Source organism: Sus scrofa, chromosome 7, assembly GCF_000003025.6.
Source record: "Sus scrofa isolate TJ Tabasco breed Duroc chromosome 7, Sscrofa11.1, whole genome shotgun sequence".
Lineage (NCBI taxonomy): Eukaryota > Metazoa > Chordata > Mammalia > Artiodactyla > Suidae > Sus > Sus scrofa.
Genome location: NC_010449.5, coordinates 254,695 through 272,922, shown reverse-complemented (window position 1 = coordinate 272,922; position 18,228 = coordinate 254,695). Strand labels below are relative to the sequence as shown.

At 51.3% G+C, this 18,228-nt stretch overlaps 1 protein-coding gene across 16 annotated transcripts in view; it reads left to right on the top strand.

Moving 5' to 3' along the window:
• The window catches only part of EXOC2 (exocyst complex component 2), a 146,392-nt gene that overhangs the window by 68,548 nt on the left and 59,616 nt on the right, over positions 1 to 18,228 (top strand). For all 16 annotated transcript variants that reach the window (XM_003128146.5, XM_021100094.1, XM_021100105.1 and 13 more), the window contains 3 exons: positions 352 to 470; positions 8,812 to 8,937; positions 13,508 to 13,632. In XM_003128146.5, the coding sequence (XP_003128194.1) occupies positions 352 to 470; positions 8,812 to 8,937; positions 13,508 to 13,632 (370 nt within the window). The remainder of the gene's footprint in view (positions 1 to 351; positions 471 to 8,811; positions 8,938 to 13,507; positions 13,633 to 18,228) is intronic.

The following is an 18,228-nucleotide window of genomic DNA, read 5'->3' as shown; positions in this document are numbered from 1 at the left end:
GGGACCTACCCACCTGCTCACCTGCGCTCAGAGTGCGGGTGTAAAGATACGACCTCAGCAAGTGTAGGGGACCATTGCAGGTTGTCTTTGTCTTCACGGGTATCTTTTTATAAAGTCACAGTTTTTTAAAAGGTAGTTTTATTGTTTGTTAATTCATGAAAAGAAATTTGAACATGCTTCCTTTGGAACTGACTATTAAAGACCAGTATTGATGAGTGCCTTTTTACTAATTGACAGGAGTTTAGATTTTCTTAGAAAAAGTAAAGATTTTAAGGCCTGCTAGCTTTTCTTTGTCCGCATGGTGTCTGTGCAGCAGAAGCTGACCTAGGCAGCCCTGCCTTGCTGTTTCAGGTACTTGTCTGACCTCCGCGCACCCGGCGACCCCGCGTGGCAGTGCATCGGGGCCCAGCACCGATGGATCCTCCAGCTCATGCACGACTGCAGAGAGGGCTGCGCTCGGGACCTCACAGGCAAGGCCGCAGGCTCCTCCACTCAACACGCTCTGGGGACGCTCTCGGTTGAGGGGTGCTTAGTTCTCTCCGTATCCGTACCTGCCCCCCACCCCCACCCCGTGAGCATCCGCCCGAGTGAGGGACAGAACAGGGGAGGGAGAGGCCCTCTCACTGCCTCTCTCTCTCTCCTGGTTGACCGGCAGTGTTGACAGTGGTGTGGCTTAGGGAACGTTGAACTTGTGTGGGAAGTAACGTGATGCTGCGGGAGTGATGCTGGTTCTGCCGACGCCAGTGGGACTCCCGTCATCTCATCACACACACGTGTTGAGCACGCTGTGCCCCGCGTCTCACACCAAGCACAGGTGGACAGACACAGCCTCTGCCTTCACGGAGTTAAATAACCAAGCACCAGGTTGTGACTGTGCTGTGGCAGTCTTCTGAGGGAGGGACCTCGGTGCGGGGGGACTTCTCTGAGCGGGCTCCGGTGTTAGCAGAGAACCTGGGGGGTGAGAAGTACCTGCGGGCTGACTCCAGCAGAGGCCTTGAGAGCGGAGGACCAAGTCGCACTGCAGTCCCCCGCCATCAGAGTGGCAGGGCTTGAGGCCAGGGAGGAGGTGCCAGGCCTGGGTGGCTCTGCCTGAGCCTTTGAAACGGGCGAGACTTGATGGGCTGGGCTGTGTGAAGTCACACGTCTGGCTGGCTCGGAGGCCGTGGACGTGGCGGAAGACGCGGCTCGAGAGCTCTTGGGAACCTGGACTTGGCAGGACTTGGTGGGCTTGGGATGAGGAGGAGCGAGGACTCGGTGATTCTGGGAAGTCAGGCCTTGATACTGGGTTGGGCGGCGTTTGGGCGGTTGTTCCTGTCGACTCCCTGTTGGTACTGAGTGCCCTAGTTATGTGTGATGGGATGATGCCAGGAGGGGCCGGTCTCCTCCGTGTCGGCTGGGCTCTCCATCGGGCATCCTCTTGTGATTACGACCTTGGGGTCTGGAAGAACCCCGGGAGAGGGTCCGGCTCAGTGCATGACCGGATCGCTTCTGCGTGTGAGGAAGCAGCCTCGGAGAAGCCAGGGGGCAGCCCCGTGTCTGTGTGTCCTGCAGGGGCAGAGCAGGGCAGGGTCCCCCTCTCGACCAGTGGGGCGGGACAGTGGTTCCACAGGCCTCTCTGCTCTGTTGTTGGAGTGAATGTTTCATCGAATGCGTCTCTGAACCCAGCGGCAGGTGAGCACGGTGGTGACCTGCCTGCATCTCTGTGGGCGCCTCCTTCTAAGGCTGCATGGAGTTTATTTATTCAGGCAGGTTCTCCTATTGTAACATCTGTATTTAGACTCTAAACACTGCAGGAGAGAAGGCTTGTCGTTGATGAACCCCCTAGGCACAATCGTGGTTAAGGACCGAGACAGTCTTGGGATGTGACATACAGATTTGAAAAGACAGACTATAAATCTTTCACACGGGGCGAGACCTCTTCAAGTCTTTGGAAGTAAAATTGGTCTTTATGCATGAATTTAAAAATGTTTTTTTTTTTCAAGTTTTTACCTGGTGGTTTGGAGAAAAATGTTAACTGTATTTAGTCTTGCGTTCTTCAGGGAAATTTTAGGAGCAGAGATGGGGGTAGATTTTCAGAGACAGCAGACCTGCGTAAAAAAGCTGTTTTTCCGGGATAGATTCTTTCACGTATGAAGCGATTGTCGGCAGAGCTAGGTCATGAGGTTGACATTCTTGTGACCCTTACTGTATTAGGGTCCTCTCTGGGTTCCAGTATTTGAGTAGCAGTCATGTGAACCTGGGGGACAGAGCTTCCAGACGGGGCACAGCCAGTCACAGGCCGGAGGTAAGTTTGCACCTCTGTGCCCACTGCCGTACCCACTGCCCTTCACCCCAGGACCTACCCCACAGCTCATGGCGATGCCAGATCCGTAACCCACTGAGCAAGGACAGGGACTGAACCTGCATCCTCATGGATACTAGCTGGGTTCGTAGCCCATTGGGCCACAATAGGAACTCCTCAAGGGGTATTTTTAAAATGTTAGTCTTTATTCCTGTTTTCCCACCTAGAAGAGGAGTGAGCGTGGCCCCAAAAAGACAAAATAAATATCTTTTATCTTACTTTTTAGGGCCACGCCCACAACATACAGAGGTTCCCAGGCCAGGGGTCGAATCAGAGCTGCAGCTGCCGTCCTGAACCACAGCTCACAGCAATGCAGGATCCTTAACCCACTGAGCGAGGCCGGGGATCGAACCTGAGTCCTCATGGATACTAGTCGGGTTCGTTAACCACTGAGCCACGATGGAATCTCCAAGATTACACATCTTTATGATTTTTTTTTTTTTTTTTTTTTTTTTTTTTTTGTCTTTTTTGTCTTTTGTTGTTGTTGTTGTTGCTGCTATTTCTTGGGCCGCTCCCGCGGCATATGGAGGTTCCCAGGCTAGGGGTTGAATCGGAGCTGTAGCCACCGGCCTACGCCAGAGCCACAGCAACTCGGGATCCGAGCCGCGTCTGCAACCTACACCACAGCTCACGGCAACGCCGGATCGTTAACCCACTGAGCAAGGGCAGGGATCGAACCCGCAACCTCATGGTTCCTAGTCGGATTCGTTAACCACTGCGCCACGACGGGAACTCCTCTTTATGATTTTTTAAAGGCTGTTAGAATGGGGTTCCAACTACATGAGGAAGCTTTTTTTATCAAGTTTATTTTCTGGAGATTTAAAACATAGCTTCTCTCCTGAATGTTTATTGTACCAGCATAATCCCTGAGTGATAGAAGCTAATTTAGAAAGCAGGAAAGGCACAACTCCAGCAAGTACAGATGGGCTGGCGTTCCACCTTGCCCTCCTGTGACTGAGTCCCCTGACGGACTGCACCCCCAGCTCTCCCTCTCGGACTTTAGGAGAGGCCGTGCGTCTGGTACTTCCAATGTTCTGATGGGATTTCATTCATTTGTTTTGAGATTTGTAAGCTCTGAAAGACACATGGAAGGAGGTAGATTCAGGAGAGGGAGAGAGAAGGGAGTCCGTCGGTTTCTGACTGCAGTACCCTTCTCCTCCCAGCAGGGTGCTGCTCCGAGGGCCCTCCCCTTTGTCCTTTTGTCAGAAAGAGAAGCAGCCTAGGTGACACTCCGTGTGTTGTGAATTAGATTTAAAGTCGATCCTGTTAGAAATTGTCACTGTTGTTTGTGAAGCGTGTAAGTTTATGCAAATAGTTTTAATTATTTGAATGCAGATTAGCAGGTTTTTAAATGTTCGTAGATTTTTTAAAATGTAATTCGAAAAAATTTTCGTTTCCAAATTAAAATGCAGATTAGTAATTCATACTAGTATTTAAGCGTTGTTTTGTTTTGTTTTGTTTTGTTTTTTAAACCTCAGTAAACCAGCACATAGCCTGGTGGGCCCTGGTAGGGCCCGGTGGTGGGAGCCCGGCCGTGTCGGGAGCCCGGCCGTGTCCTCGGAGGAGTGGGGCAGGCTGCCTCCACTGGTCTGTCCTTCTCGCCGAGGCTCCGGGAGCCTCCCGGGGGTGCCTGTCTGTGTTGGGTCAGACGGGCTCCATCAGGACTGTCCGTGTGCCCTCCCAGCAGCTGGTCCTTTCCTGCTGGGCTTGCTGTCTGTCTTTCTGGAGGGAGATGCAGCCCAGCCGTAGGAAAAACAGGATTCTTACAGTAAGGTCAAGCTCAAGCACACCTTGAATTGCAAGCATTAACCGCTGATTTTAAAGTGTCAAGGGTTACGAATATTTTCATTTTGTATTCTGTCATTTTTGTAATAATTGAGTTACCTGTATTGCATGAGCAGGTTTCATCCACTTAAACATATATATAGCTGCAAAAAGGCTAGTACTGCAATAAAAACGTAATATTGCTTTGGTTATTCACCTGACCAGCTTATTACAATGAATGATTCTTGCTTGTGTAGCCAACCTTAGTTGATAAACACTGCTTCAAGGTTCACACCTGTAGTCTTGCTTTTAAAATGATATTTCAGAGTTCCCATTTTGGCGCAGAGGAAACGAATCCGACTAGAAACCACGGGGTTGTGGGTTCAGTCCCTGGCCTCGCTCAGTGGGTTGGGGATCCAGCATTGCCGTGAGTTGTGGTATATAGGTTGCAGATGTGGCTTGGATCTGGCGTTGCTGTGGCTGTGGTGCAGGCTGGTGGCTACAGCTCCGATTGGACCCCAAGCGTGGGAACCTCCATGTGCCCCAGGTGCAGCCCTAAAAAGACAAAAATATAAAAAGTAAAAAGACATCTCGGCCGTTGTTCTGAATGATAGTAAAGGAGAGACTGGGACGTGGCCCCAGCGCGAGTGGAGGGAGGTTAGGCCGCCTGTTAAGCCTCCTTCCTTGGTTTGATTCGGATTAAATGACCCCTTTAAAGTGAGGAAGGGCCCATAGGAGCTTTAAATGTGCGTTTAGAAGGGCCAGATGGAAAAGAACATTTTGCTCTGCTGGCACAGGTCTCGTTGCTGGGGCATTTGGAATTCTGCCTGGACGTGCCTGCCCCAGCCCTGGCCCGGCCTCGTGCGCTCTGCTGGGAAGCGCTCCCATCCCGCCACTGGCTTCGAGGCTCCTGCCCCGAGTGTGGTCACCGGGCAGCAGTGAGCGGTCGGGCTGCTGCTCAGGACACGGGCCTGCTGTGCACAGGAGAACGTGTTCAAAGGTGTTTCTGGGCCGAGGAAGTGAGCTGCCTCTTGAGCCGGCAGTGGATCAGGGCTCCCCTGACATGTGCCGTGGAGAGGCTGTGCCGGAAGCACGGGGACCAGGACACACAGCGGGGCTGTCGCCTGGCCCTCATCTGCGGGCTTCCTCCCAGGGTGTCCCATGGAGTCTGTTAAACGAACGCTGACCCGCGGGGCTTTTAAAGCAGGGAAGCCGCGCCCAGCTGGTCCTGAAAGGACCTGGCCCATGTGTGATACGGAATCCTGGGTGTCATAAGCACGACTTACTAATCTTCCTAAAGCCATTATCAGGCTTTTGTAGGACTCAGAGCTTTAATGTAACCCCTTAAGTTTTTGAGCTTTACAGAAAATCTTGTCATATCTAAATTTGCATGAAGCTAAAGACTTTTTATCTGGTAGAAACCTCACCGTTGTTGGAGAAAAAATAGCAAATGTTTCAGCTTGATAATAGCAAGTTGTGAAAGAGTAATAGTTTTTCTTTTAGAAAAGTGATACCCTTCAAACTTGACTTCCCCAGATGTGCAGTGTGTGTTCTAGGCCACAAACAGGCTGTGGGAGTCAGCATGAAGGTCACGTTAGCTCACGTGACCGCCAGAAGGACTTCCCCGGACCTCCGTGGGCGAACATTTCTTTTATCGTGTCAGTAATTAAGAAGCCTAGTCATTTTAAAAAAAATTTAGTGTTTGAAAGAATTTTTTGTTTAAGATTCTTCTTCCAAGCATCCGTAGATAAGAGATATATCTTTTTTTTTTTTTTGATGTGTTGGTAAAAACTCAAATACTAGTTTGTGGAATTTAGAAGATATAGCTATACTCTAAGGTTATTTAGTTCTGGAATTTTGTTTGTATCCTTTCTTTTTTCCTACAAAAACCACATCGAATCTTAGGACTGGAAATACTGTGCTGATGGATGCATTCCTGTTTGCAGTTGTTCTCATGAGTTGTCTTTGCCCGTGGTTTCCCCTCAGAGAACGTGGACAGAGTGCAGCTGAATAATTTTGATCTCATAAGCACATGTTCATATGAATGTATTTATTAGTTACTCTGCTTGGTGTTTTTAAAATAGCTGCGCTGTGGGGTCCGGAATCATCAGTATGAAATCCTGAGGAAGTTCCGTTTCTTATAAGGTATTTTCAACTTTCTGTTGATTTCGTATGGTGCAGAAACTTTGCCGTCTTTTTTGCTCTTTTATAATAATGGTTGCTTATCAAGAACACTTGATGTGTGTAATGATTTTGTGGGGTAAAAATACCATGTTATCTAATTTAAGTTTAAAAGGAGTGTCAGAATTGTTAAGATTTTCTTTTGGCAATAGTAAATAATTTCTGACAGCTGGGATTTTTTAGTGTTTTCATCAGTTTTCTCTCCAAAGGATAATCCTCCTAATTCCCCATGAGTTACTTCACCGTGAGACGTTTTTCTGGCAGGAGAGAGGAGCAGAATGTTCGTGTGAGAGCGTGTTTCAGGCTTGGGCCAGGGCTCCGAGGGCAGAGCTGGTCCTTGGGCCGTGCTGGTGGCCCCCGTCCTGTCCTGCAGCCGAGCGCATCCGCGGGCCTGTGGGCCTTCGGTCCTGCTGTGCTGCACCTGTGGGGCTCGGCACTTCCAGCTAAGAAATGAGTTCATGTCACACTTTCTTTTCCTTGGCAGCAGAGGAAACGGTGATAGAGCTTTTAGAGAAGAAAGGCGTCTTCTTAATAGTGGCTGTCACTTGCGGGAAAACTAAGTCCGTCTTTCAGCAGTTTCGAAGTTCAAGCTTTGTTTAAATTAAACCAGGCAAACGGCCTAACACCACGCACGTACATTAACGCCGTGAGCACCCTCGTCCGGGGGAAGCCTTTTTCTGCGGCTCCACCTAACGCCGATCGCATCCTCTCGGGGACTGGTGCGCAGTGTGCGTTTGGGGGACCAGGGCGGGCTCTCCTCCTTAATTTACGGTCCTGAAACCTTCAAGGGGACAGAACATTTTGAACTAAAGCGTTCTCTTCTTAGCCCTTTTAATGTAAGTGTTCGTATAAATTATAAAATTGTGTCTAAATATTTACTGTGGTGCTGAGTTTGGACAGCTTTACGTTACCTTTTAAGGTATGTCAGAAAATTGATATTTTGATATTAATTTCCTGAATTCTACATCTGCTAGCAGTGGTGACTCTATGGACTTCAGAGGCAATGTCGTAAATCACGAAAGCTTCCACGCGTGCGTTCCTCTTGGATGCAGGAAGAAAATGAGTTTAAAAAATGATTTCTTCATGTTTGTGATTTCTTACTGTCGTCTTTCTTGCTGTTTTAAAATATTGGATTCTACACGTCTTCGCTTAGACTGAATGGTGTCCAGAGTAGGTATGCACATAAAGCATTTAGCGTAGCAGCTGAGATACAGTAGGTATCTGATGAGACCCTGTTTCTCTCAGAAGTCTGCTCAAACGATGTCGTTTCTGTTTCTGTGGAACCTGCCTGGTAGAAGTTGTGAGGCTTCGGAGGGATGGTTCATGCTGTGTCATGAGTGGCTCAGGATGGGAGGAGCCATGAAAACAGGCTTTTTTTGCTGTAGCTTGTTTGTTTATGGCCTTATTTCCTGCCTCCACCACCAGCATGTAAACACCTTGCGAGCGGGCCTTGACCTGTTACCATCCCCTTGTCCGGGGGCCTGTGGTTCCTGCTCATGCGAGGGCTCAGGAGGGACCCGTCTGATGTTACTGTACAAGGAACATTTTCAGAGGCACAAAGTTATTACTGTCGTTATGAGGCCGCCCCTGTGGCATATGCAGAAGTTCCCGGACGAGGGGTGGAACCGGTGCCACAGCAGTGCCAATGCTGGATCCTTAACCTGGTGCAGCAGAAGAAAACTCCCTGAAATTACTGCTTTAGAAGCGCATTTCATCTTTTGCACCTGGAAACAAATCCACAAGCATTTCCTCTTCTGCTAAGTTATAAAACAAGGAATACCGAATTCTCCTGGAATGGTTGGTATCATCTCTCAGTATGTACTGGGGGAGTTATCTGCGGAAGGTCTGGTGGCCCTGGACAGAGGTGTGGTGGGTGGCCCCAACCCCGAGAAGGTGGGCCTCTGATTGGGACAGTGCACAGCAGAAGGCGGGAGTCGGGACGCGTCCGCTGCGGGCGGGACAGTGCGGGGCTGCAGGTCAGCCCTGGTGAGGAGGAGGCTGAAGGGCGGCGGAGGGAGGGAAGGCGGTGTGTCTGGCGCGTCCTCTGCACGGGGCGCGCCGCTGGGAGCTTTGAAGGCTCAGCTCCAGAGCTCAGGGCCCTGGGCATGGCGCCTCTGTGGCCCAGAGGGCACTTTCTGCCCGGAGCGCAGCCTGGGTTCCAGCCCCGGAGGCTCTGGAGAACCATGTTGGGCAGAATGGTCCCTGGTTCTCAGCTACAGTCTTGGTTGGGATTCTGAGGCTGTCCCGGAAGACGGCCGAGGGGAGCAGCCAGGTGTTTGTCCGGGACAGTGGCGGGTGCCTTGACCTCAGACCTGGAGGGGTAGCAGTGCCAGGGGAGAAGGGCCGACTGGGCGACTGGCCCTGGGAGGAGAGAGGACCACCAAGCCCCCCATCCCAGAGGACGAGGTCGTGGAAGCTGGAGGTTGACAGAGACCTCGCGGGAGCGGTCGGACCCCGCGGCGCCGATCGTATCCGGCCCCCAGGAGCCTCTGCCGGGTCCCCGCAAACACCCCTCTCTCTTCCAGGGACGTCGGGCCTCCACAGCGCCGTGTCGGACCCGGACAGCGACGCGCGCCCGCCCGCGCTGGGTCATCTCGGCCACACGGCGTCACTGAAGCGGGGCAGCGGCTTTCAGTCTGGTCGAGGCGATGGTAAGTGTCCCTCCACGTTCACTCCCCGCTGACGTTGCCCTCCTAGAAGGTTCCGTCGTCAGTCGTGTTACGGCCGCCGAGGGTTTCCGGCCATCACCTCTTCTGCTTGTTAAGTGGCTGCCCAGTAAGCAGGGTAGGCACCTGAAATGCACTTCACATGGTACTTTAAAGCAATGTCTTTTGACTTCCTAGTAAGTCATTGGGCGCAGGGCAATGCTCATTCAATACAAGTGAAGTCTAGTTTTGTTGTTACTGTGGTTGAATTTTTAAAAATACGCCACAGAGGAAATTCTCTGAGAATGTCTTTAGGATGAAAGTTGCAACAAAAATTAATTTCTTTAGTCAGTACGGAAAAATAGCAGAACCTTTTTAGTGAATTTTTAAATTTATTAATCATAAATTAATTGCTGAGATACAGCGTCTCAGATTGTAACTGTTACATTTCTTCCTGAGTCTGACATTGATCTATTGTTTTCTTATATGAGATACTTAAAACGCATTGGTTATAGTGCATTTGTGTGCTCATTAGATGCTCTTCGTTACTGGCCAATAATAGGTATATGAGTTGCAAATAACGTAGTTACAAATAGGAAATACCTTACATCTTCTTAAGTTCAAATACCTCTCAAGATTATTTCAAGGTAATTTAGGCTATTCCTTTAAGCACTGAAGTAAGGATTTTTTTCTGAAGTTTTATTAATAATGTGAATGAATGTCCATCATAAGCACAACTGAAAATCAGATGATGCATTTGTACCGAATGAAGGAAGGGCTGCTGTAACTGTCAGCCCTGCTTCTGGTCCCGTCACCATTCTCCACCCGGCCCACCCACTGCTTGTAGAAACACTGGAAAGAGCAGAAGCGATGGCCCCCATGAGCCCACGGCGGAGTGGCCACCCCCGAGGAGCACTGCCCGCTTGGGTGTCCAAGCTGGATGCCCCCCACCCCCACCCCCAAGCCCTGGGATTTCTAGAAACCCTTGCCCTTCCCCCGCTCTGCCGTGCCTTTCATGGGCCGTATGCGGGACTTGGGAAGACTGATGCGGATTCTTGGGGCCTCGTCTACACAAAGCTCCTCCCGCCTTTCCAGAATTCTCCCTTGCCTCATCTGCTCCCGCCTGTCTCCCTGAACGTCTGTCTTTGCGAGTCAGAAAGCCCGCTGAGCCTGGCTGCCGCCCACCTCCCTGCCTGGTGCCTGGAAGCTGTGTCTGCAGGCAGGAAGCCAGAGCAGCGTGGGCTCAGGGCAGGCTTCCTTCCCCCCAGGGACCCTGTCTGCCCCTGGTGCCAGGTCCGAAGCAGGTGCCTGTGTCTCTCCCCCAGTTTTCCAATTGCTCACAACTGGAGGGTCTCTCCCTGCAGCTTGGCTGGAAGGGGAGGGGCGGTCCACCAAGTGAGATTTCTCTAAAGGTATTATTTGAAAGCGGAGCGCTGTGGAAGATTGCCACAGCACAAACGAACGGCCTGAGTGGAGTTGGGAAGCTCGTGCCTGACTTTGTGATTGAAAGAAGCCCCGCGTTTGATTTCCTTCGTGGCAAATCGCGTGTTCCTGCCCTGTGCCCTTAGACCTTCCTCTGTCTGAGGACATAACTGGAGCTGCTCTGTCAGTGGCAGAGCAGGTGGCAGTTTCTCAGGATGTGTTGGATTCAGCGGGAAAACCCAGAGTCCTTTCTCTGTGACCTGGTCAGAGTTTGGATGCAGTGGGCTTAGAAGCAAGGCTGGGAAAGCGCTGTCACGACACATGCAGATGTGAAGAGTCTGCACGTGAGAAAAAGACCCAAAGAAGCAAGAGCCTGAGGATCACCCCATCCCTGGGCAGGAGGCTGTGGGGCCGTGTTCTCGGGGTGCCCTGCGCTGGGATGGAACTTGGTCCCGCAGCTCAGCCTGCTCCTCTGGCCGAACCCCATGCTGCAGTGACTCACACCGTTGTAGTGACTGACCTGCCAGAAGACGGTTCAGCCAAGGGAGTCTTTTTGGAAGGCTTTGAAATTGGCTTGTTATGTTTTCAATTCTTTTCTTTCTTTCTTTTTTTTTTTTTTTTTTTTTTCTGTCTTTCTGCCATTTCTTGGGCCGCTCCTGTGGCTTATGGAAGTTCCCAGGCTAGGGGTCTAATCGGAGCTGTAGCCACCAGCCTGCACCAAAGCCACAGCAACATGGGATCCGAGCCGCGTCTGCAACCTACACCACAGCTCACGGCAACGCCGGATCCTTAACCCACGGAGCAAGGCCAGGGATCGAACCCGCAACCTCATGGTTCCTGGTCGGATTCGTTAACCACTGCACCACGACGGGAACTCCTGTTATGTTTTCATTTCTAACTGTCCAGTTACTTTTCCCATACGTAAATCACTTCTGATAGAATTATACTTGGTAGATGCAACAAGAGAAGCTGGGTTTACTTCCTGTTTATTTTGTGGTTTTTAAAAACAATTGTTTTGGTGAGAAGGCAGTGTTTCCTCTTTTCCTTTGGGGTGGAGCATCCTCAATGATGGCTGGCTTTGGGGGCGGGTGGCCAGTGTGGGGCTTGGGTGTCGCTCAGCCAGCTGCAGAACAGCGGGCACGTGGTCAGCTTGGCTTGCTTCCACACGCCTCCCAGCGGGCTCCCCCGGGGGGACACGCCAGAGGTCAGTGGGCTTTCCCCGGGAACATAGGCCAGAGGTCAGTGGGCCCTCCCGGGGGGCACAGGCCAGAGGTCAGGACAGATGTGGGAGTGTGTCTTTTTGAAACATCAGCTTTGGGGACGATCCCGTGTAAGAGTCTTATTTGGGGCCCAGGACGTGGGTCTTTCCAAGCTTCAGGTTTTAGATCTTATCCTGTGTCCTGCCTCGTCCTTGGCCCGTGACACTCGAGCCAGGGCTCGCGCTGCCGTAGCGTGCTGCCACTGTTGGCACGAGATGGTTTTGGTCTATCCTGAGTTTGTCCGTTTCACTGAAACATCTCCAGATGTGAGCCTCGCATCCCCGAGGCTCAGGACCATCGGGTCTCCTCTGGGGGCTGTCGCTCAGCCCTGGCGTCTCTGGAGGCACAGACCTGCCCTTTCAGTGGGGCAGCCTCACTCACAGTGGCCACCAGGGGCAACGTGATGTCCCAGCGAGGCGTCTGCGTGGTTTGTTGGTGAGGTTTTAAGGAAGCTGCTGCTTCTGTGTGTTGCTTGGTGGGCATGTACATAATCCCTCGGAATTCCCGCAGCTCCAGCCTGAGAATTTGTTCTCCACACGTGCATGCACATGGGCTGAATGACGCACCAGCAGTTACTGGCTGAAGCATTCATTTAACTGCAAAAGGCAGGAAAGAGTCTTGCCCGTTAGGAGGGGACCTGTGGAATTTTGATACATTTGAGGCATGAAATACCTTGTAACCGTAGGGGAAAAATGAAGACGTTTTTTCTTCATTTTTTCTTCATTTTTCCCCTACGGAAGAACTTTAAGATCATTGCTGAATGACAAAAAGACAAGTGTCAGCACAGTGTGTTTAGCTTTTATTTGCACCAACGCGCATTTAGGTGGGGGGATGTGCCTATTTTCTGTTGGCTTGTGTGTGTGAAAGACATTTCAGAAAGAGCCACAAGGACCTACTGACGTGGCAGACATGGTTCCCAGTCCAGCCTCGCCTGCCAGGCCCTCAGAGGTGGCAGCACCTCTGCTCACTCTGCATCCTCTGTGCCCACAGCATTGGCAGGGTGGTGGGAAACAGGAAGTACTGGTCTATCAGCAAATTAAAGCTCTGCAGCCGTTTGTGGCACAACATGAGACACATTTTTAGGGAGTGGTGGGGTAGCAATATGTTCAAACAGAGAACAGAATGATGGAAAAAAAAAAGCTAATGATGGAACTCTCGTATGATCCCGCGGTCCCACTCCTGGGCATCGACTCCCGTGTGATCCCGTGGTCCCGCTCCTGGGCATCGACTCCCATGTGATCCCGAAGTCCCACTCCCAGTATCTGGAGAAAACCCTAATTCGAAAGGGTGCATGCACCCTCGTGTTCACTGCAGCACTATTCACAACAGCCAAGACGCAGAAGTAGCCTGACTGTCCCTTGACAGAGGAATGGATAAAGGTGTGGTGCCTATACACAATGGAACACCACTCAGCTCTAACAAAGAACAAAATAATGCCGTTTGTAGCAACATGGCTGGACTTAGCGGTTACTCAGACAGTGCAAGACAAACGTCTTGTGGTATCTCTTACATGCGGAATCTTAAAAAGGGGTACTCATGAACTTGTTTGCAGAACAGAAGTAGAGTCACAGACGCCTGCGGTTACAAAGGCGTCGGGGCGGGGGTGTGGTATGGTCTGGGGGTTCAGGACTGGCACATGCACATGGAGATACTGGAACGATTGCCCAAGGGGGACTTGCCGTGTGTGTTTCGTGATCATCTGTGTGGGAAAGGAACCTGAAAGAGAACGGATGTGTGCACATATACAACTGAATCACTTTGTTGTACAGCAGAAATTATCACAACCTTGTAAATCCATTATACTTCAATAAAAATTTAAAAAAAGAGGAAAAGTTCACATTTTTCTTCTTGATTCAAGAGTAAGTTCATAGTTTTTTACTCTTTTTCCCCCTTAGCTTGGAGATACAAAACTCCGCAGCGGGTGGCATTTGTTGAAAAATTGACCAAGCTCGTTTTAAGCCAACTGCCCAACTTCTGGAAACTGTGGATTTCGTATGTTAACGGCAGCCTCTTCAGTGAGGTATGTGCACGCGTGTCGTTAAGTCCGTGTGAATTTCTGGTCTTAAAAAGTTTGAGATTTCGAAGTGACTTTTTTAAAACCTCAGAAGTCCAAAGCCTCTAGGCATTGTCAGACATTTTAAGATGAGCTGAACGTACCGTAAAGTCCTAACACGAACTCGCTGTGTGGCCTGGGATGAGGTCCTGGGCTGCCCTGGGACTCGGCATCCGCTGTGAAGGGCTGTGCTGGAGGCTCTTGGACGGTGGGGTGAGGGTTCCGTGAGCGTCAGGCCGGTCAGGCTGAGTTTTGGGCGAGGCGGGGATAAAGTGTCGTGTCTTGCCCCCTGGCCTGAAGCGATAGAGGGTTAACTTCCTAGTCGGAAAGCAGATGAGGGTCCGGTTTTCTGGCCCCGTGTGATTGGCCTGGGCAAGTTGTGTGAGCCTCTACGTTTTCCCACCTTGCGCGTGTCCTCGTCGTCCTAATCAGATGTCACCGGTCACGTAGAAGTTACAGATGAGGGAGGCCTTGACGGCCGTGTGCAGCACACAGACTCGCCCTCGGTCGCCCCAGGCCCCCATTTCTGGAGTAGAGACTCCAGGGCCCTTTGCCTGCGGCTGCCGGAGAGGCCACGTGGGTGACTCGGAGAAGACAGCTGGGGTTCCTGGCTCCCAGAGACCCCACCGCCCTGAGGGAGCTGGCGGCGGCGGGTCCTCCCAGCCAGCACACTTTGGCACAGGGACACCCCCGCCGCTCGCTCGCTCGCTCAAGGGAAGGGTGCAGATGTCCCGAGCTGTGGGTCTGTCCTCTCCCCTTTGACCAAGGGCAGCTGCGCACGCTGCTCACCAAGAAGGCCGCCCCTGTCTCCTCTGCATTACGCCTGGTGGGTCCCTAGGTGTTCGGTGAAGTGAGGGCTCAGTTATCTAAACCGCAGTTTGCTGAGTGCTTGCAGACCACCTCCTTGTGCAGAGGGACCTCTCTCGAGCACGAGTTACACCTGCATTGTTGCCTCCCATTGATTTCAGCAGTGTCTCAGTTACTGATACATTCACATACTGTAGCAGTAAATAACGTACAGCACAACGCTCTTCGGTCCGTTTTGTATCCCCGGGTTATAGAAAAGCTCTGCTGAGAAGTTAGCGGTGCAGGGAAAGATAGTCTTCCATGAAATACTTCCACTGCGACGATTGACGTTCGTAAGTGCAAACTTGCTTATTGCTGCAAAGGCAGAGCATGCTTTCATTTCAGTTTTTCAGGTGTCCTGAAAAAAGTTTCCTCAACGTTCTCCTTTCAAGCATGCCCATCCGCCTGCGTTTTTGTTCTCCGTGGATGAGTGTCAGCCTCTGTGGGGGGAAGAATTGGATTTTCTGGCCTTTTCTTGGTGCGGGGGGAGCAGCCACCCCCTCCGTCCTGCAGTGCTGCTCCTCTCCACTGCCCGTCCGTACACCAGCTCCCTCCCGAGGGCTGAGAGGGGAGATGCTGCCATGCCAGTGCCTTGGGCAGGTAGCGTTCCAGCTTTTCTTCCAGAATGCCAGTGTTGCAGGGGGGACATCCAGTGCCTGTCACTTACTCCCGAGAGCTTAGGCAAGTAACGTTACTTCCCTGCTTCCTGGGCGGGTGTGGGAATCACAGGAGTGAATTACATTCACTGAAGTGCTTACACCGGTGTCTGGCAGGTAAACAAGAGTTGCTGTTATTATTGGGAATAAATGTTTATTCCAGTATTTGAAATGTTACTGGGCTGGCACATAGTAGGTGTTTTGTGAGCAGAATTTAGTCCCATGCAGATGTAGCACTAGACTGATGCCGAGGTGGGTCAGTCAGTCCTTTGGGAAACAATTTTAAACCTAGTTCCAGCCAAGTGTTTTCCTTCCAATGGGGTCCGTTTCTGGCGGCGCCCCTCCCAGGTGGACATAGCAGTTGCCTCATCTTGCATCTCTTTGTAGAGTTTGTGAAATTCCTCAGAGTTTTTCATCTGGTATATTGTAATGAAAAGGGCCTGTATTTTCCTTTCCCACAGGTTATACCTGTGTTTGGCAAACATGGAATGAAGTATTTGGTTGCAGGTGAAAAGTAAACGAGCTCCTTTGGAACTCAGGGGTGTCACCAGCCTTGAAAATGTCATTTGAGGTAGTCGTGCTGAGTTGGCGATGCCTATGGAATTTCTGCCTATTCATATTCATAACCGTTTCCTAAACGTCTGTAGCCACACGTTAATTAAGTGCCACTCACTGTGCGGGTTTGGGTACGTTTTTTAAACGAGTTACTTACGCTCTACTGAAGAGCTGGGAAGACACAGAGGCGGTGGAGGAAGGGGCTGGGAGAGGGCGTCCCCTGCGTCCCGCGTCTGCGTGAGACCCGGCGGCTTCAGGGAGCGCTGGAAGGAGCGCCCCGGGGTTTGGCACTTAGTCTGAAACAGGAAGGCTCTAACGTTTAAACAGTTTACTTGGAATTTCTTGATTTTCTTGGTGTAAAAGTGTTTTGTTTTATCTAGAGTTCATCCGTTAAAAGATTTGGATGGAGTTTCCAGCAGTTTGAAAAATAATCAGTTCTTCAGACCCGTCAAGGCCGTGCGAAATAACATATGTGAATCAAAACAGCGAGATGGAGCCGTTGGTCTCACCACAAAGTAGTTTTGGTCTGTGTGTGCGGAAAGAGTTAAGGTTTTTAGCAAAAGCAAAGTGGTTACTAGTAGGTTAAGATCGCACCTTTAGATATACTTTAAATGTACTGTATTTCGAGCTGAAAACTTGAAAGTATCCAGATAATTTTGTTTGAAAATCAGGAATCGGGATTTTAAAAAGTTGTGTGACTAGGATGTAAATTAAAATGTACTTTATATTCAAAAATTAAATTTTCTTTTAGAAGCAGGCAAACCATACACAGTTGAGCATGTTGGAGGTGTTCAGCTCTTCATCCAGTTAAGACAATAAGTCCCGATGCTTTTCAGCGGCTCTGAGAGGATGGCCTTGCAGCTGCCCCCACCCTCCACCTTTGTGTGGGAGACCCGTCCTCAGCCTTTAGGCAGTCCTCTGTCCAGTAGGTGTCATCGTGCAGTCATCGCACCTGCTTCGTGGGCAGAACTGTTCTGGAGTTTAGCCTTGATTTTGGTGTGATGTTTTCTAACAGTTGATTTTCTCTCTTTTCTCTGGTTAAAAAATACCTCACAGGACAAAGGACTGTGAAATAATCTTCCTGCTGAACAAGCCCAATATATAAAAATGTAGCGTTTGCTGCTGTGGCGGATACAACCGGAGAAGACCCATCAGATGGTCGGGACACGTGCCGTTTCCATTTGCAGGACCTTCTTGGAGACAGGGCCCCCCTCTTTCAGAGGCCCTTCCCTGCCTCCAGAGCACACTCAGCCTGACCAGCTCACACTCTGAGTCAGGTTCAGGAAAACAGCCAATAGGGCTTTGGTTCTGTTTGCAGCCACCTATGTAAAGAGGCTGAGACCGCTGCAGGGAACGGCTTGGGGACGGGGAGGCACACAGGCTGGCCCGCGCCCCCTGCGAGCGCCCTGCTCCGGCTCCTCCGACACCGAGCGGGCAATCGGAAATCCAGACTGGGCCTCGAGGGAAGGTTGGGCTGGTGCTGTCGATTTGGAGTTGTGCTCTTGTGATTCACACCGAGAAGTTTGTATTTGGCCTTGCTTTTGATGGTGTGGCTCCTACAGGGGTGATGAAAAGTGCCCTTTGTTCTGTTGAGGAGCGTCTTCTGCCCCCCCCCCCGCCCCCAAGCGTGGAGGCTGGAGGTCTGGAGAATCTCCATGTGTTTGGAGGGTAGGAACCTGCAGACCTCCAGGGGCAAAGCAGTCGCCAGTGGCCAGTGATCTAATCGATCATGCCTCCGTAATGAAGCCTCCCTCGAAACCCCAGAAGGGCCCCCAGAGAGGCGGTGGGCGCCGCCCTTCCCCCCTTGCCCCGCCGTCTGCTGTCTGCCTGTCCCTCAGACACCTCCGTTCTGGCAAATCGATGGGCCCTGAAGAGGGGATCCTGGGAGCCTCTGCTCTATGGCTGGTCAGTCAGAAGCACAGGTGACAACCTGGACTTTGACTGGCCTCTGGGGTGGGGCGTCTCGGGGTCCGAGTCATCCCCCTGCGGGGTCTGATGCTGACGCTGGGCAGGTGGAGTCTGAGTAGAGCTGATTGCGGAGGCTCAGCTGCTGTCAGGGAACCCCTGCCTCCCCCGACTCACACGTTGGATTTGGGTACAGAACCCAGAATAGGAAGGCATTAGAAATGCTCTTTGAAGCCATGAGAATAAAGTAGTGACAGAGTACAGAGGCAAAGGAGAAAAAAAGCTCTGAAGACAGGCCTGACAAGCTGCAGCCTTTAGGGAGCAGCTCTTGGCACCTTGCGGACAGGCCATCCACTGGCGCTCTACACCCAGGCGCTGTGTCCCCAGAGTATCGTCGGGATTCAGAGCATCACACTCGATAGAAGCAGGAAGTCAGCTCATGGTCACTCAGGGTGGACAGCTGGTCACAACCACAGGACGCCTGCTGGAGTCGTGGCGCCTCCTCGCGGCTCTGTCCGTCCACCTGCTCTGGGCTGGACACTGGCGGGCCCACCTAGCGAGCGTGGCGTCCTTCTCGCTGGTCAGACTCCAGCGTGAGCCC